Source organism: Python bivittatus, unplaced genomic scaffold (assembly GCF_059951505.1).
Source record: "Python bivittatus isolate LINGU-HERP-01145 unplaced genomic scaffold, Pbiv_v1 ctg000080_np1212, whole genome shotgun sequence".
Lineage (NCBI taxonomy): Eukaryota > Metazoa > Chordata > Lepidosauria > Squamata > Pythonidae > Python > Python bivittatus.
The window spans coordinates 77,159,020-77,178,996 of record NW_028277035.1 but is presented as its reverse complement, the minus strand read 5'-3'; the positions used below and the strand labels follow the sequence as shown (position 1 = coordinate 77,178,996).

Sequence of the window (19,977 nt, the reverse complement as noted above, 5' to 3'; positions counted from 1 at the left end):
CTTTTTAAAGTTTGCCGATAATTGCTGGATTATCTTTCTGTGTAGTCAAGACCGGGTTCTTCTCGCGTGCAAAGTGGAACCGGACGTGTTGGATTGGCTTCTTAGAGAACCGGGTTCACTGACGACCGTTGTAGTGTCGCTCCAGGTCTTAGTGTTAAGTCCCTGCAGGGACGAGGGATCCATTCAGAACGCCGGTAGAGCGCCCCCTAAGGGATATCTCCGGGAGAGCTACAGGGACTCCAGATGAATGACCTTATCCTGTAACCCAAACCAGGAGGGATGGAATAATAGGTGCAAGTTTGAAACGAAGGAACTGTAGGAAGCGTTATCCTTTCCTATTTGACCCTCTGCGCCTTAATGAGGCTAGCTCTGTGTGGATTTCTTCATTGTTTAAAGAATCTACAATCTGGGCTGAAAGCCTGTTTTTGCAGACTGATAACTTTCCGTCTAGACCCATGCTGGCTGGGGAATTCTGGGAGTTGAAGTCCACATATCTTAAAGTCTCCAAGGTGAGAAACACAGTCTAGATGTTCTGTATTAAGATTCTCAAGTGAGGCGTTACAGATCAAAAGGTAAAGTTGCTTTTTCTTTTTAAAGCCCTGAAATATAAGCTGAGCACTTCTGAATGGGGCTCCTAGATCTGAGCTTGATTGTTCTCTGTTCAGTAGAAATGATTCATACCGTTGAACCTTACTGGGAGTCAGTAATGAGCAGGCTGACCATCAGCAAACTGAGATTAAATCCAGTCTAGGCAGGGCTGCTGTTATTGCGTAAAAAATCTAACTCCTCGGTTCAGTCTATTTTAAAAGGGTTGCGGTCACCCTAAAAGATCAGTTCTGCAGCTTGGTGCTACCTCACCCTTGGATTTTCAGAGATTGGTAGTAAGAAGAGGTGTGTTTGTATACTTAGATTCAGCACATTAGTTGCGATTGCTCCTGACTCACTCTTTTCTATCAACTATATTGTGTTTAGCCATTGTGTCCTGAAGAAGAGCTACCCTTGAAGAAGGTTCGAGCGGAGCAAAATGTTGCAATATTAATTGGTGTATGCCATTGAAGCGAAGCTAATTGGTGTTTGCTATTGAAGTGATGCTATTGAAGAAAGAACATGGCCCCTCCAGTACTGAAAAATCTGCACAAGCGGTCAGTTAATTTTTAGATCCAATTCAGAAAGTTCTGGACTGTTAAAACTTAAGATCTAGCTATTTGAGGAAATAACCACCCTTCTCATTACAAACCTGCCCAGTTTTTAAGATTTGCAGGAGAAACCTTTTTCCATTTGCCTGACTGGTTTTCCCATGGATTGTAGATGCTGCCCTTTAGAGCTAAGATTGATTTGCAGTCTCTTTGAATTGTGTCTTTAAAACTGACACAACCATTTTAAATGAATGTAATTTTAATATTTCAATCTGGTTCTCTTGCTTTTAATTAAAAAAAATATTTTGTATATCACCTCGGTGTCTGAGGAAGTATGTAAATAATAAAAACAATGATAAAGAATCATTATAGCAAGAAAATTACACTATATGCATACTTATTTGAGAGAAAGATCTATTAAGTACCATGGACTACAAGGTAAACTAGTCAACGTACAACATGAATGAACTGGATCAAAGAGGTTACTACAAATTGTTATGATCAGGTCAAGATGAACATTTGTTCAGTTTCCAGGAGGGCTCCAGCCTAGCTAACCTTTAAAAATATATATAATGCTGACATTAAAGTTATTCACACTATTATCATCCAGCTCCTGGGTGATTATGGCACTAATGCAGACAACTTTTCATTAACTCAGAGGTGGCCAAATGACACTTTATTCCACATGAGCCAGTAGAGGGGGAGGATCCAGGTATCCTTTACGTAGAAGTAATCTCTTACACCCACTGTGTAGAAATCTTTGCCTTGACATGGAAGGAAGGATAATTTGCGAGGATGGAAAAGTAAAGGAGAGAGCTAGTGAGCACTGTTGGTATAAACTAGGTTTAGATTTTCTTTTCCTAGATCTTCTGACTTCAACTTCTTTTGCTAATTACTTATCACTTTTTTGACATTTTATAACTTTACTTACCCTAAAAGGAAATAATAGCATGGTGGATATGTATGCAGGTACCTCCTGTGTATTATAATTATTATAATATTATATTATAAAGTTACGTTTATCCCACAAGCATAATATGCCTTGGACATTTTTTAAAAACAAAGTATAATTGTTTTGTACATGTCAGACCTTAAATAAATTTCATCTATACCTCCATGCTTGCAGAGTCATAATTCAGTCTTCTTGAGCTGAATGTGCTTTACAATACTCAAGTGCTATAGTCCTATATCAGGTCCTACAGCTCACATCCTGAAACACTAAAACCAACTGAATTATTCAGCATTTCAGTACAATCTTCAGTCGGAGGTATTTAAGAGACTGTTTTAAAGGAGAGAATAAATATCGGGAGTCGCTCTACAAAAAGAAACAGAATCCGCTTAGGTATCTTCAAACAGAAAATCAGAAAGGAAGGGGGAGGAGTTGTTAAAAAATGCCCTTCCACCCACGGAACTTTTTTTTTTTTTTTGGCTAATTTTGCAGGCAACCATAAATGCAAGGCTGATGAGCTGGCCAGCTCGTCGCTCTTAAGCCGGTTCCGCTGACGTCTCGCCGCCGCCGCGTCTAGCGCCGCTGCTCCTGCCGCAGAAATCCGGATGGGAGAGTCACTATGGACGTGCAATTCGCGCCGCTGAGATCGTGGGACGATTTCATCCCGGGCCACGACCGCTTCGCGGTGCCGGATTTCAAAGATATCTACAAATGGAACAACCGGGTGGTCAGCAACTTGCTCTATTATCAGACCAATTACCTCGTGGTGGCGGCCACGGTGTTTTCCATCGTGGGGTAAGCGCGTCGGCCGGCGCGTGAGAGCGCGCCTCGGAGGAGGAGTGGTGTGGCCACCGGGAATGGCTTCGCCGCCTAAGGCCGGCAGGGGTGGCGGCGAAGTGTAAGCTCCTGGAACCCCCCCCCCCCCCCCGCTATGGGGAGAAAGGAGGGCAGGACGTCTCTTGCGGTGGGATTGCGCTTAGGCTGTCATCCGTAGGCTCTGAGAAACGAGGCTTCCGGTTCAGGAGAGCTGCCCAAGGATGCCTTGGCCCATCTTCCGACCTGGAGCTCCCGTTGCAGTGACAACGCCCAGAATAGGCCTCCCTTCCCCGCTTTAAGATGGAGGAAGGGTAATTACGGGTGGCTGTTCCTCGGTGGGTTCCATAAAGTCAGCGAGGCTTTAGTTGGTTCTCAAGCAGTGAATGGGGTTATTGTCTTCACCAGACAGAGCTGGGTATATTTGAGGATCTTGGATACAACCTCCGTGTCACAATTTATTTAGATACAGTTCGGGCAGCCCAGTTTCCTTTCGTTTTCTAAAAAGCGATTCCTGCTTGTTTGCTCCGTGGAATGCAGTTCCAGGAAAGTAGATTTAAAACGCTGTTTAAGAGCTGGCACATGAGATTTTTGGTTTGAGGCCTTCTAAGGTGTGGTTTGAGGTCGGGCAAGCAAACATCAGGCTTCTCTTTGAAGGCCACTGATGTTCATAGGTGACTAATACTCTGGCCTCAGTGGCCTTTAAAGGGATTTCAAAGGTACCCTTTGTTAATTTAAAATAGGTGTCTCTTTTTTTAACATAGCTGTATTTTTTTAAATATTGTTTTCTTTCTGCAATGCTCATAGGAGCAATAGAAAGGAAATCAGCACAGTGCTACTTTGTGTACAGCAGCCTTATTGATTCATTCGACTTGAAAAAGTACAGTACATGTCTCTAAATAATTTAGCATTTCAAAAATCTCAATAGCCATGGTGCCCTAACCTTTTGAAAAACATCTCAATCTTCCTTAAATATGAACACAATTTCATCTGAATACGAAAAGATTTCTGGTCCAGATTTGGTGCTGCCATTGGATAAATTAAACACAACCGGATAATGAAGTTTGTCAGGTAATATTTTTGCCTTCAGTGAAACACGAATTACTTCAAATTATTGCTTAAAACTGTTTATTGTATATTAATATACAAAATATGATATGTAATATACAATAATATATACCATTATACACACACAATAGTATATAACTAAAAGACATGTGAATAGTAAAATGTTATTTATAGATACTGCAGATCATGATTTTGATTCCAAACTCTTTTCTCAACCTTAAATAATAGTATAAAAGCAGCATATCTTATAGGATTTCCAATATTTTCTTCATGTTCTGCACTTTCCTTAGGCCAATCGGATTTGTTCTAAACCCCTTCATTCATTTGGCTAGAGGAAAATGGATGCATGCCAGAAAATGGGAATACCATTATTTTTAGTCTGAGGCAAGCAGGTGGTTGCATTAATCTTCGTGTAATGTGTCTGAAGTCTCATGTTACCACTCACGCATGTTCTTTCTATCTCCTGTGTCACTTTACATTTTCTTCTCTAAAATTGAATTGGTGCTTCCTGTAGCCAGATATATGGAATCCATAGTGCTGCTTTATAATGCCCCCGTTTGAGACAATGTTTGTTAGTTTCTTTGAAACAATTATGTCCCACCTATCGTCCCCCAAAGTTTTTGGCAGCTCACAACAACAAAGAGGCCCTTTGAGTATTTCAGTAGATGGGCAAGTGGATACATGAGAAGGCAGTTCTTCAAGCATCGTGGTTCTAAACCACTGATGTCTTTAGAGGTCACCACCAGAGCCATCTGCAAGCTAGTGCAGCTGTTTCAGTAAGGGAAACCTTAATGGCATTTGTACTTTGGAATACTCTTTACCCTAAAATTGTGAGGCACTTACTATAACATCTTTTATGTGTCTGTTAAAGACCCCTCCCTTCATCCAGATCTTTACTGAATGAATATTGTTTTCATGATTCCTGTTTTATTTTTGTTTTTCTCTTCCCCATTCCCCATTTTTATTAATTTTATTTCATTTTTAATGCATTGCTTATATTATCATATTTTTAATTGCTGTGTTGTAAACCACTTTGAGATTTGCAATAATGGGATGTGGCATGCAAATGTATTTAATGATAATCAAATGTGACCCTGATAAGATCTACATTAGTTAACATATGGCTTCTCAAAGTGGGGTACAGATTTCTGGGGGGGCGGGGTCAGAAGAGTCGAAATGTGGTTGGGCAGAGAGAACAGAGCCCCAACTTGAAGGGAAGGCAGGAGCCTGCATCTTGTGGAGCTTATGGCAAGTACAATGCAGCCTACTTGCCATTCACCCTAAAGATTTTATTCAGGGGGCTGGGATTACTTGACATGCCAAACCCAAAGCAAACTATCTGTGGGAGGGCTTGGAGTGTTCTATGGATACATCCTAGGTCAGCGTTTCAGCACTTCTACTTCCAATCAGTATATTTCGAGAAGTTAGGCCTTTGGGCACCCCAGTGTGTGGTGTCCCAGGGCTTGGCCCTTTTCTCCTCCATCCTACTGCCATTGCTGCACTAGCTGCCAATATGTTTCCAGGCCCAGTTCAAGCCGGTTATTATCTGTAAAGTTCTATGGAGCTTGGAACCTTGCTACCTTCAGGACTGTCTTCTCCAAGTAGAATCTGACCACCTTGCACAATCTGATTTTTAAGATCATGCAATTATTCACATATCAACCCCAACCCTTCTACCAGATATTGATATATTATTATGGGGACTTGCACAACCAAAGTACTAGGCTGTATCCATCACTTTTATTTTCGAAATAAAAATATGGGGCCTATCTGGGACCCAGAGGCATTCTGGTCAATAAAGATGATACTAGAATTTAAGTTTGCAGCTTGATACTTCCGATGTGGGTGAACAGGAAGACAGTGGGCTCCAGGGGAGGTGTCTGCATTGCCTTCTTGTGGTTCACATAACCACATTCTGCTTGCTGCTGTATATAGGTTGGAGTGTGAAAATTTTATTGAAGAATCTTTTCTATTTCCTATACTGCAGATTTTAGAAAATAATCCAATAGCAGCTACTTTATCGGCTTGTTGACTCAGAGGAACCCCTAGAATGTCTGTTGCTGGTTTCTTGGTACTACCTGATTACTTTTCAATGCAACATTTTCCACCCAGGGACACCTTTCTTCTTTTATTTCTGAACAGGAGCATAGGGCATCCATTTAGTAGATTATTTATACTGGGTGCTTTACCTCTCCTGGCTATTCCTGCCATCACTATGTAACCTATTCCTCAGTAGGAGAAACTAATGTTCTTCTCAAGTCTCTGTTTTGCACATTGTCTGAATAACATCTACCTCAGATTACCAGAGTGCTACCAAGTTACTACATATCTACAAGGAAACTTGCATTGGCTGATACATTCAGTAAATCTTGCTAACAAGAACTATATTTAGAGGGAATCATATGACTAACTTTGCTTTTGATATCATCTATGGTATGTAATGACTCTAGCTTGGAGGACTTCAGAAGATATCAGACATGATGGATTACTTGTCTTATCTTCAGTAAGATGGTATCAGTACTGAACGTCTGCCATTAGAGAAGAACTATTCTGTAGGCTTAACATTCTTTAGAAATAACAATGCACACGGACCTAATGATGCAACTGTTGCTTTTCACAAGACCAGATAATTGTAGGAAGCATATAGGGATAGGTTTGATAGCTGCCATTCTGCTTTCCTTCACAGTTTCAGAATGGACCAGCAATTTAGGTTTGCTGCAGAAAGTTTTCAGCCAGTCCTAGGAGTTGCAATATTTATTTAATGAGATTTATTTGTCATGTCAATTCCAAATGGATTCTAGCATTTAGATAAATACCAGCTTAGCCCTAAAAGGAAGGAAGGAGTGAGAAAAAACTCAAGATGGCCCCACCTTGATTCTCTTTGTTATCAGACAGGGGAGAGACAATCTCTGTCAGGCTTTCAAAATTCTGTTATTGCATCCTTTAACAATAAAAGTAGACATTCAGTAAGGATGCAAGAGGGGAGAAGTCTGGACTTATTATTTTCCTCTATTCATCCTAAACTCTCAACAGATTGCTTAATGTTATATAATCTCTTGAAAATGACTTGCTTATTTATTTATTTATCAGTTAATCAATCAATCAATCAAATTTATATGGCCACCCATCACATGAAAAGTGATTCTGGGCGGCTTACAACAATCAGATAAAATGACACACATGTAAAACAATCATTATAAAAATATAAAAATCAGTATTACAGATTAAATATTATTAAAAGCAAAATATGTATGTTTGTGTGTATCAACCCAAATATATCAATGCAGCCCTTGTAGAAGGTCTGCCCCTTCTGTTAAAGTGATGAAATCATAAAGAAATATAATCCATTCTGAAATCCATTTTAGACAATTGCCTGATAGAATAATCTGAAATTTGGAGTCGCTAGGCCATTTTGTTATTTTGAATCCTACAAGTTCTTGAATTTAATCCCTGGGCTTGTATTAGGCCACATATAGTTCATTACTCTGTGCCAATCATTTAATACCCTATTCTCAATAGGAAAAGAAATAATTTGCAATAGAAAATTTAGTAAAATATTAATTTTGACTGCTGCAATTCTTCCTAGCCAAGACAAATTTAATTTCTTTCATTTAGAAATATCTGTCATTCTCTGTTCTCAAGTTGATAAATAGTTGTTCTTGAATAAATCCTTATTGTTTTTTGTCAAAAAGATTCCTAAATATTTAGAAGTTAACACAGTAATGTTAAATCTGGTTAGCTGATACACAAATTGCTTTACAACTTCTGTCAAATTTCTTATCACCATTTTTTTTTTAATGCATTTAGATTGCCAAGTGTTCTAATGCAAATAAAAATAAAGGAGAGAGAGGATATCATTATCTGGTTCCCTTCAGTATGGTGCATTGCTGTGAAATAAGACCATTTACAATAATTTCAGCTTTTTGCTCTTTATAAATACTTTGTATCTATATAAAAATGTTAGGGCTACAGTCCATTATTGTAAGAATTGCAAAAGACCATTCCAGATTGTGAAAGGCTTTTTCAGTATTAAGAAAAATCATAGGCAATCCTTGATCCTTCTGATTCATCTTATTGATAGCCTTTAGAATACGTCTAATATTATCTCTCATATATCTTTTTGGGACAAAGCCAATCAGGTCAGATTGTATAGACAGTCCTCTACTTACGAACTTTCAAGTTACGAACTTTTGCCAATTATGAACAAACCTGTCTGCAACTCCAACAATTGAAGGTCCCAGAAATTTATGGCACACTGCATATATATGCCCAGAAGTTTATAGCATGCAGCATACGTACGCCCAGAGGTTTATGATGTGCAGCATACATACGCCCAGAGGTTTATGATGTGCAGCATACATACGCCCAGAGGTTTATGATGTGCAGCATACATACGCCCAGAGGTTTATGATGTGCAGCATACATACACCTAGAAGATTATGGTGTGCCACATATGTACACCTGGAAGTTTATGGCGTACACCATATGTACACCCAGAAGTTTACAGTGCACTGCATACATACGCTTGGTTCGACTTATGAACAAAATGTACTTAAAAAATAACCTCTTGGAATGTAATCTGTTCGTAAGTAAAGGACTGTATTATCTCCGTTAAGAAAAAAATTAATCCTCTTAGCAACAATTGCTGTGAATAGTTTATAATCCACATTCGGTAATGAAGTAGGTCTATATTCTTCAGGACAAGTTGAATCTTTTACTTCTTCATAAATGAAAGAAATTTAAGGCTCTTTTTATGATGAGGGGACTTCTTCATGTACCTGAATCTTGTTCGTTACTTGAGTTAAAGGTTTAATCATAATTTCTTTAAAAGTCATAATATATTGCAGAAACACCATCAGGTCCTGGAGTTTTATTCATTTGTAACTTTTTAATTACTTCTTTGGTTTCACTTTCTGTTATGGGTCAATTAAGAATCTCATTTTGTTGGTCAGTAAATTTTTAAAGTAATATTCCATTCAAATACTCTTCCATTTTAGCTGGATAGGATTGCTGTGTGCAGTGTAATTTTAGTTTATGACTTGTTTCCTATTGTTTCACATCATTCAGTAAGGTATCTTTCTCCTTTTAAATGGCTTTCCTTCTGTTTGATGCAAGAAAGGTGAACGACCCTCTCATAAATGCTTTACTAGCCTCCCATTACTCTAGTTAAGAAGTTTCAGAAATTAAATTCCTGTTGACATTTCAGTTCCTGTTGATACTTGAATTTAATTTTGTCTTGGAGACTTAATGAACTGTTATTACATCTGTTCAATCTGGAGATTCCTCTATTCAATCTTGCAATTACAGTATTGGATTATGATCAGCATATATTGATGGTGCCACTTCTACATCAATATTAGTCAACAATGAATTAGAAATCCAACACGTATCTATTCTCAAATAAAATTTGTGGACTGAAGAATAGTAAATATATTCTCTCTCTGCAGGATGTTTATATCTCCACACATCAAAAGAGATAACAGTGTCATATAGTCTGGGACATTGTGCAGATTATTAAAAATATTTCTTTTCGATAGAGTTGACTTATCCAGAAGGTGGGATAAAACCCATTCGTATCACAAGTTTTAAAATATCACTGTAGTTTCAAGAATGGTTGAAAAATGGTTCATAATCCTTCTTGTTGGGCTATAACTTCTGAATGACAGTTATAATTTCTAGATTATAAAGATTCAAATTTATTATTACAATGAAATGTACATCCAAAGTGTAATATATACTGCCATGTGAACAATTCTTATTCTGCATTACTTGAGCACCAGAAGCAGATCACCCAAAGGAAACGTCTAGTGTGTTAGTGAAATGAGTAAAAGCACTGTGGAATCCTTTAGACATATTGTGATGATTGGGAATTATGGGAATTAAAGCTTATATATCTTTCATTTGTTGTTGTGCTGGTTTGGGATAGTGGGAGATGGGAATTGTTGCTTGATACATCTAGATCAGTATTGTCCAAACTTGGCCACTTTAAGATGAGTGGACTTCAACTCTCAGAATTCCCCAGCCAGCATGGGGAATTCTGGGAGTTGAAGTCCACTCATCTTAAAGTGGCCAAGTTTGGACAACACTGATCTAGAGGGATCTGATTGGGAAAAACTGATATGAAGACTGTTTTTAAAGATCTTAAACTATCTATAGGATCTTTGAAAATTGGAGTTGTTTGCATGACAACCTAACATAAATTGTACATATTAAGGCTGTGGTGCATTTTGGATTGTGTTCGGAAAGTTCTGTGACTTTTCTCTGGATTGGAGGAGGGAGGGCAGTCACACAGCCTTGAAACAAGTTGTAGCTGTTTTAAAAAGTTGCAGCCAAGTGCTAGGTTCACACTCCTGCATGCTCCAAACTACCTTCTTAGAACAGAATCCGAAAGACTATATAGCCATAATAGATATGGAAATAAAATAATGATGAAATTCCAGTGTGGATGGTTCTGAGAACAACTCCTGGAACTGTTACTTTGAACCAATTTAAAAACAAGGTTCCATATGGTCACAAACTAGATAAATCTAGAAACATGTACGCAGATTGAGTGGCTAATCTTGGGACATGTTAATCTCTTGCTATTAAGAGGGTAATCATTATTAATAAATATTTAAAATACTAATCTAAGTTATTTTACTTTGTTTTATTCAGATGGTGCCACTAATTGTAATGTTGGAATCAATAACAAATCCAATACGAGAGATCTAAATATCAGTTTGAATTGCCCATTGTACAATTCCATTTTATCATGGTTTCTGTTTCCATTCACTGTATATGAAAAACTAGAACTTTGAATGTTGGCTCAGTGCAAGGAAACTTATGGCAACCTAGTATGCTTTTCCTGAGCTCTTTCTGCCAAATCTAGTAGGGTTGCTAGCTGTCTGCTATTGTTATGATTATTGATTTAAATGTGTGTGTTTGGGTGTTGCTGAATCTTTCTAGGCAGGAAATCTTCCTGCTCATCCCTGCCTAAGAGGGAATGTATTACTTTAAATAAGGCAATCAGAGAGAAGAAATAATGGTGCTTTTCTTCCCTTATTGCTGAATGTCAGTTTATACTTGAGCTCATAGCTGGGATCAGTCAGGTCCACGTCTGGTCTTTCTCTTCTGGTGCCCTAGGCATTGTTCCTGATGCTTCATCTTCCGAGGATCCTCAGTAAAGTAAGGTACACCCTGGAATTGGCACACTGAAAGATAATCAGCAGAACTACCTGTAAGAATATTGAAGAAGTCCCCAAGCAACATCTGGAAATGCTTCAGATCCATCAGGTGCTACCCTGTGAAGATCCTGAGTAGCAGGTTTTTTTGGTTGGATCAGAAATGATCTGACCATGACAGGGGCTCAGTATAATGCCCTCCTTGACAAATGTGAGGTTTAATATACAACCACCTGCACGTGTCAGGCCAAAGTTTCTAGAAGCTGTAAAATGACTGGTCGGGGCTTGCTCAACATCACAAAAAATCCTCTGAAGTTAATTAATTTGAGAGAGTGTGACTCCTCTTTGCCTCTCTGGCATAGAGACTCAGGTGTGATGTGGAAGCCAAGAACACAGTGTAATTTAGTATCAGCTGCTTTAAGTTTTAATTAAGTTAAATTCTTTGCTCTGCTTCCTGCTAGAAATTTGATACAGGTAGTCCTTGCTTAATGACCATTCATTTAACAACAGTTCAAAGTTACGATGGCCTTGGAAAGAGTGCTTTACGACCTGTACTCACACTTACAACCATCGCAAACTCACACCACCCCCGTGGCCATATGATTGGATTTGAGACCATTTTTATGACAGTAAAAGTGAATCACCATGGTTGTTAAGCAAATCAAATGGTCATTAAGCAAATTCCAGCAAAAACCATTCATTGGGTAAGCTTGATTCACTTAACAGCCATGTGATTTGCTTAGCGACCATGGTGATTTGCTTAATGGCTGTTGTAACATTGGGTGTGGTCACGTGGTAACTCGATTAATACCGCCCCACTTAACAACCAATTTTCTGGTCCCTATTGTGTTTGTTAATCAAGGACTACCTGTATTTGTACTGCATCAATTTGTGATCTGCCAGGTTAAACGCAGCATATCAATCAGTGCTTCCAGATGTAGGATAAACATGTATGTATGCATTAGGCTCTGGACAGCTCCAGAAAGGCAACTTTGCATGGTGTTCAACAAATCCCCGACTGAGTCTTGGCCTAATATTTCTGAGCTAGCTTTTAAACTATACTGTTGCAATAATTTTTTGTACCAAATGCAGTGTACCAGGTATGACATTTTAGAGTGACATTTCCTATGAACTACACATACAGGAGTGATTTCTGCCTGGAGTTAACTGTTCACTTTTTCCAGGCAGAATTTCCAGAAAGTTTTAATCTAAATATAGCTGTGGCTGAGCAGAAGTGACTCAGACATTGCAGAGAGCCTGTTTTTAGTATGACACTCTGGAGTTCATATGAGCCACAAGAGCAGGTGGTCAACAACTGTTGTTAAGGAAAGGAGGGTCTCTCTTGCTAATTCCAGCTGTATCTTTGGCATCCAATAATTTGGCAATGAATCTAAAATGAACAGAAGCCTATTGGATGTTTATAACAGTGAACACTAGTGGATGTATCATAGCCAGGCAGTGTTCCAGAATTGGCTTTGGACAGCACAGCAAAAATGGTTCATTCACAGACTAGGGAGTTAAGAGCAGGGCATTCTTCTTCGCCCAGGCCTCAGCTGGCAGCCCAAACACAGTTCAGTGTAGAACATTGGTACGGATGTTTCACCATGAGCACAGTCAAGGGTCCAGTGGTCCATTTTTCCATGTTGTCTTGCAAATGCTTTTATAAGAGTTGCATTCAGTGTAATACCATTCTTTGACTGATCAAAGATTGATCAGTGACTTTTCAAATAATTTAACTGCTGTCAGTAGTCAAACTACAGTTTCCTTTGGTGCAGATAAGGAAGATGAAATTTGTGGATCTAGTGCAGTCTTCCCCAACCAAATGTCTGCCATGCTGACTGGGGGTGATGGAACTTGTAGTCTAACATTTCTGGAGGATGATTTAGGGGAAATAGAATAAATATTTGAACTATGTTTGATATATATAAAGGAGCAGCCATACAATGAAGACAACAGTTCAAGTGACTTGGTATATTTATTTTTTACTGTTACTCATTCACTAACTGTACTTTTCTGCCAGGCATTTGGAGTTTAAGTTGTTACTTGCTGGGCCACTTTAGCTGTTTGGGATACAAATAACTTTAAAATCATCTTATTTATTTGAATTTTAATGCATTTTTATATTCTGCTGTTTAATTTTAATTATTTTTCAAACTCATATGCCACCTAGCTCCTAGTAACTCTGGACAGCTCACAACAATCAAAGCAAAGAAATATTACAATAAAATCAATTTTAAAAAAGAAGATAAAAGATGGCAAGGATGATAGACCAGATGGGAATGAAGCAAGGGGTCTTACTCTCCCTTGCCAAAGGCCTTGGTGAAGACCCAGATCTTCATGGTCCTTCTAAACAACAGAAAGGGGGCCATCCAGACCTCGGGGGGAACCTCATTCCAGAGGGCAGACGCTGCTGCAGAGAAGGGGCGCTTCCAGGGTCCCAATAGATGGCATTGTTTAATCGAAGGAACTCAGGACACTCCAACCCTGCAAGATCAAATTGGCCAGGCAGATACTATGGGAGACAGGCTGTTTATATAATCTTGTGAAGGGGCAAGATGTAAGTTGCGTAATAAATAAATAACTCAGAAGTCAATGTGAAAGCTTTAGTCAAAGGAGAAAAAAATATTTAGAACAGTTTCCAAGTAAAGGTGTGACGAGTGGATGTATTCAGTGTCTGGATCAGGATCATTCCTTGCCACCTGAGAGCTCTTCATCCAGAGCTGCAGTTGATTCATCCAGGACTTACACTGTCATATGAATACAGCATGCCCATAAGAAAAATTGCTGAAGTGCCATTCAGTCTGTTCCATTACTGTATTGGTCCTGTAAGTCCTTACTGTATTGTATTCATAAGACACAGTAACCCTAAAGAAGTTGCAGGCAGCCACAGGGCTGAGAGAGAGGGGCTCAAGCCAAAAGTGTTTCTTCTCGGGTACAAAGAAGCTTGGCTTGTCCTGTTGTGCCATTATCCCTTGTTTGACCATGTTCACTGATGTCCGTATCTTTGCAGATTCCTGAATCCACTGAAAATGCTGCTTGGCATGGTTGTAGTGATCCTGGTCTTCGCAGCATTCGTGTATGCTTCCCACAACAAAGACGTCATTCGCAAGTTTAAGAAGCACTACCCTGCTGCGTTTGTCATAGCAGTTATGTTGTTGAGCTACTTCCTGATATCCTTTTACGGCGGAGTCATGGTGTTTCTGTTTGGAATCACATTTCCTTTGTTCCGTGAGTTTTTTGTATATACCCATAGCCAAGCATAAAGCTGAATGCCAGCTCATTCTGAAGCTGCTTTCATTTCTTTTTGTAAAGCATTAGGTGTGAAGAAACTTTTCTGTTTAAGTACAAATATCCAGAGAAATCAGATGCTTTTACTAGTAACTTTCAGGTGCAGGGATTTTATTTTCAGTCCAGATTGTAGGCTAACAGTTTTAACTGTGTAGCCGGCTGCCACATTTAACAGTACAGTGATACCTCGGGATACGAACGCCTCTGCTTGCGAATTTTTCGGGTTACGACCAGCTCTGGCCCCAAAATTTTACCTCGGTTTGCGAACTCCGCCTCGGGGTACGAGCCATTTTCTGCCCGTGCCACGTGGTCCGCGGCCATTTTCTGCCCGTGCCACGTGGTCCGCGGCCATTTTTCCGCCCGTGCCACGTGGTCCGCGGCTGTTTTTCCGGCCCTGCCGCGTGGTCCGCGGCCGTTTTCGCGCCGCGCCGGGCTGTTTTCGCGCTGCGCCGGGCCGGGCCGTTTTCGTGCCGGGCCGCGCCGCGCCGGGCCGTTTTCGCGCCGCGCCGGGCCGTTTTCACGCCGCGCCACGCTGCACCCGGCCATTTTCGCGCCGCACCACGCCGCGCCCGGCCGCTTTCCGTGTGGTCCGTGGACGCCAGAACGGATTAACGGTAATTACATTGAACCTTATGGGAAATTGCCTCGGGTTGCGACCAAATTCGGGCGGAGGGCGGAACGGATTAACCGGATTTACATTGAACCCTATGGGGAAATTTGCCTCGGGGTGCGACCAAATTCAGAGGGCGGAACGGATTAACCGGATTTACATTGAACCCTATGGGGACATTTCCTTCGGGTTACGACCAACTCGGGATACGCCCAGAGTCACGGAACGGATTAAGTTCGTATCCCGAGGTACCACTGTATTTTATTTTGTTTGCCACCCAGAGTTTCTTGGATAGATGGGTGGCTGTGTGAATTGGACTAATAAAAACATAAATATTTGGCTGGCTGTCCATTTAGCTGAGCCAAAATTACATTATTTGGGCTGGCGGTTAGGCTAGATTACAGAGCTCCATCACCAGCAGAAAAAGTTTTAATAATCTCTGCATTCACAGCAAGGATCTGAAAAATCTGGATGTTATGTTGTGTGTATGCATGCATAGGATTTTGGTTCTAAGTGGGTTTTGTTTTTCTCAGTAGATAAAGTAGTTCATGTCATCTCCAAAAGCATGGCTAACAGAAAGGATTTACATATAATTCATAATTTCAATTTGAACAAGAGGCTATTAATTCTGCTGTGTTGCCATTAACCCCGGATGAGGACTCTCTCATAAGCATATAATTATTCCTTATGAGTACTGTAGATAGAATGACATGGTTGACACATCATGTTAAGCTATGATATTGAAACCATTAATATTCAGTAAACCACAATTGGTTGTTTCACTCAATGTGCTAAGCTATATACTCTAGTTTACAAGTTTCAGTGGCTGAGTTCGTATAACATATTAAGCCCAAACTAAAAAAAGTATATTAGGACTTAGTGTGTTATATGACAATTGTGAAATTCAATAAAGATATTGAGTAAGTTCACATATCATGCTCAAAATGTGGCTTTTTTGTTTTTGGGCTTGATATATGAATTCATCCTTATGGCTTATAAACCATGGTTTATAGCTTAAGTATTGTGGCTTAGTTGACAAACTAAGATTTTAAAAAGATCTTGCTTTAGCACAGTATGTCAATAGAGCAGATTTGTTGGCCGCCACTGGAGCAATGTCAGCTGTTTTCACTGGTTATCTAGTGAAAAATACTTGTGGCTTACTGTTACTTTCCTTCCCCTAGTGATGTTTCTTCATGCATCCCTGAGGCTTCGAAATATAAAGAACAAACTGGAGAACAAGATGGAAAGCATTGGCTTAAAGAAGACTCCCATGGGCATTATCCTGGATCTTCTTGAACAACAAGAAGAAACCATCTCCAAACTAGCTGATCGCCTGGCTAAAGTGAATGATTAAACATGCAGCCTGCATGGGGAATTTGTTCATTTTGTCCAACATCATTTCTCAGTCTGTGAGCAGAAGCTGATGCAGACTGTCAAAGTGAAGTATGGCAAAATAAAGCACCCCAACTCTTCTGGGTGTCCTCTGCACAGGGTGGTAGTAACCTGTTTATAACCTGTTGAAGTGTCTGAGATACAAATGCATTGGGTAATTCATAGCACTCACTCATGTGGAAATGTAGACTTGACTTCTTTCAGACTCTCTTATCTATATGTTAGCATTTTCCAAACTGCATATTTTGTGGCACTGCATTAAATGCACAGTATTCTTTTTATCTTCAAGCAACATAACTGGTGTGATGCTGCACATATCCAAACTACTATTCTCGAGTGTGAAAATAAATCCATTTTATGTACATCCTGATGCACCTTTTGAGTGGGATGTGGTTTCCCTATGGAGAAATAGAGACCTGCAATTAGAAGTATGATATGTCCATTTTGTTGTGAGAAATTTGAATCCTCCTATTTACTAGCTGAAACCCTTTTTTTTTTTCCTGCATGAGTTGCAAGCTTGCACAGATAACATCTAGCCAACAACATTCCTTCTTCCTGTATGCATATGAAGAATTGTGCTGTTAGGGACAGATTTTATAACAAGAGGAACATGATTTTCTGTGCAAGCCCACGTATATGTATTACACATGCTTTAGTAATAATATTTAGTAATTGTCAGGCTTGAGATCTGCCATTACATAGATTTATGAATCTTATTGAGTGTATGACTGGAAAACCAAATCTCAACATTTGTTAATATAATGACACCTAATCTAAATTTTATGCAAGAAAAATAAATAATATTTAAAATACCACAAATTCCTGCCTTTCCTCTTCTGTTCCACTCACATGCAAAGTTGTAGACTTATTTATGATGCAAATAGCAGTAGAAGAGAAACTCATTCAATTCTCTCTCTTTTTGTAGAACTCATATTAACTAATGTTAGCACTGTAGCTCCCCCATCCCTAGCTCTTCCTTCTGGAACTGAGAATTGTTACATTTTATTACATATAGATTGAAAAACTACCATGGAACCTCGGTTTACGAACTTAATTCGTTCCGTGACTCTGGTCGCACCCCGAATTGGTCGCAACCCGAAGCAAATTCCCCCATAAGGTTCAATGTAATTACCGTTAATCCATTCTGGCGTGGAGGACAGGGAGGCGGCTATTGCTTGGAGGGAGAGTCCCCCTCCCTACGACCACGTGTCAGGGGCGGAAAATGGCTGCAGACCACGTGTCAGGGGCGGAAAAATGGCCGCGGACCACGTGTCGGGGGCGGAAAAATGGCCGCGGACCACGTGTCGGGCAGAAAAATGGCCGCGGACCACATGTCGGGCAGAAAAATGGCCGCAGACCACGTGTCGGGCGGAAAATGGCCGCGGACCACGTGTCGGGCGGAAAAATGGCCGCGGACCGTGTCACGGGAGGGAAAATGGCCGCGTATCCTGTTCGTACCCCGAGGCGGAGTTCGCAAACCAAAGCAAAATTTTGCGGCCGGAGCTTGTAACCCGAAAAGTTCGTTAACAGAAGCGTTCGTAACCCGAGGTTCCACTGTACCAGTATTTTGTTGGAAACATGTTTCTGTTTTCCAGCACTAAAGACAAGTGAGCTAGTCTTGGTTTGCATGTTGTCTTACAGTGCAGTGGCTCTTACAATGTTTGGTTTACTCTACAGTTTTGTCATTTTAATTAAGTTAGGAAATAGTAAAATTGTAGTACGTAGAAATGTCACTGTAATTTTGAAGAATGTTCCCTTAGTGTCCTTATTTAAATAGTCAGTACAAGCGCAAAATACAGCATGGGAGCTGGATAAGTGGCATGTCTCTGAAATGCATCATTGCAAGAAATAATTAACAGACACCCTATTTGGTTGATACTTTCCATTGACGCAGTTGCACTATCTAGTGGAGGTCTTTCCAGGCATTTGTATTACTGTTCCCTATAAAGTTAGTGCTGCCAGGCTGCGCCTATGGAGCTGTTATCACAGCAGAATTCCAAAGGACATCCACACTTGTACTTGAAATAAATTGTGCATGCACTAAAACCAAGTGAAAAGGAGAAGAATAGCTATGCTAGACATGGTGGAAGAGTAGGTGTAGACTTTAGCATCCCTTTTGGATCCTTTGCTAGTATTTCTTTGAGACTGAATAAAGTTCGTAACCTCAGATTTAGGCTTCAACTTAGGAGCCTCACATCACTTTTTAATGGGAAAATGTTATTTTGTTCTTTAAGAATGTGGGTTGTTGTTTGTTTTTGTTTTGTTTTTGCAGTAAGTTAAATGGTTCTTTCACCACTGCTTTATCTGCCTTTTGAGGAGAACCTGATATTGTGTTGGGCTACCAGAACTGGGCAACAAAAATTTGGACAACCATTTGATGCTACCAAGAATGCCAGAAAACATTTTCCTGTCATCGAGTGAGTATTTGGATTTTTATAGCCCAGATCTGGTAGCCCAAATATTGTACCTAATTTGGGTAAAAGTCACATTAAAAAACACAGATTAATAAAGTAGTACATGGAAAGGAGTATTGCCTTAAGACAGGGTTATAGCAATACATGGTAGCTGTCACTGCTTGATGTGGCCCACATTATTCTTGAGAATTCCTGTCTTGCCTGCCTCTTCTGTTAGGAGATGTGATTAACCACAGGTGTATCACTCAGGGATACACATTAAGAATCAGAAGATGGTGGCTAGTGTCTCCTTTTGATCTGTCAAGATCAGAATTATGCAAGTCATAGTATTCCTTCTATGGAAGTGAAAGTTGGACTTTGAAGAAGCAGGATAGGAAGAATATTGATGATTTTGAGCTTTGGTGTTGGAGAGAACTCCTGAGGATATCATGGCCAGCCAAGAAAACAAACCAATGGATCATCAAACAAATCAACCCAGAGTTCTCACTTGAGGCACAATTATCCTACTTCTGACATATGCAAAGAGCTCTCTAGAGAAGGCTCTAATTCTGGGAAAGGTGGAAGGAAGGAGAAGAGTACAACCAGCAACAAGGTGGATAGACTATGTTACAGTAACAATAAGTGTATTGTTGAAAGGGCTGAAGGACCAGGTTAGGGACAAACTATATGGAGAAAATCTATGTGGCCGCTAAGAGTCAACAGCAACTTGATGGCACATAATCAATTTAATCAGGAGGCATCAAAACTAAACTCCACTTGCCTAGATTTATAAAGAAATGTTTAGAAATTTGCTCAGATGTTGGCTCTACTCTAAAAAACTAAAATCCATTGGTTCGGTTGGAAGAGATTACATGTTATTCCTGCAACTGCAGATAAATGCCGAGAAGTAGTCTGGAATAGAATTCCAAAGTAGATCCAATCCAGATAGCAACAACCACTCAATTGTTATTAGTAATGGTTCAATAGTTCAAACATGCAACCCTCAGAAAGTTGGAGTGACTCAAAAATAGCAATTTTGGAGGTCACCAAGCCTCTTGTATGAAGTTGTGTAAGATTTTTAAAAAGTTGTTGGATAGTAAATAGGTGGAACTGCCAGTTCTTGCTTGAAGAATATGGAAAGAAATGAGAAGACCACAAGCAGTTAATT

At 39.8% G+C, this 19,977-nt stretch overlaps 1 protein-coding gene across 1 annotated transcript; it reads left to right on the top strand.

The window, feature by feature from the left end:
- Positions 1 to 282: 282 nt before the first annotated feature.
- ARL6IP5 (ARF like GTPase 6 interacting protein 5) lies at positions 283 to 16,915 on the top strand. Its single transcript, XM_007435442.4, has 5 exons — positions 283 to 509; positions 973 to 1,142; positions 2,578 to 2,880; positions 14,137 to 14,354; positions 16,206 to 16,915. Exons 3-5 carry the CDS (start codon positions 2,705 to 2,707, stop codon positions 16,376 to 16,378), a joined length of 567 nt encoding a protein of 188 aa, XP_007435504.1. The 5' UTR covers positions 283 to 509; positions 973 to 1,142; positions 2,578 to 2,704; the 3' UTR covers positions 16,379 to 16,915.
- Positions 16,916 to 19,977: the final 3,062 nt, after the last annotated feature.

Bases quoted from the DNA above. Each gene is read 5' to 3' on its own strand.
- ARL6IP5 (XM_007435442.4), top strand. From the start codon at position 2,705: ATGGACGTGCAATTCGCGCCGCTGAGATCGTGGGACGATTTCATCCCG. The intron at 2,881-14,136 runs GTAAGCGCGTCG...GTATCTTTGCAG, and splicing joins ACGGTGTTTTCCATCGTGGG to ATTCCTGAATCCACTGAAAA. The intron at 14,355-16,205 runs GTGAGTTTTTTG...TCCTTCCCCTAG, and splicing joins AATCACATTTCCTTTGTTCC to TGATGTTTCTTCATGCATCC.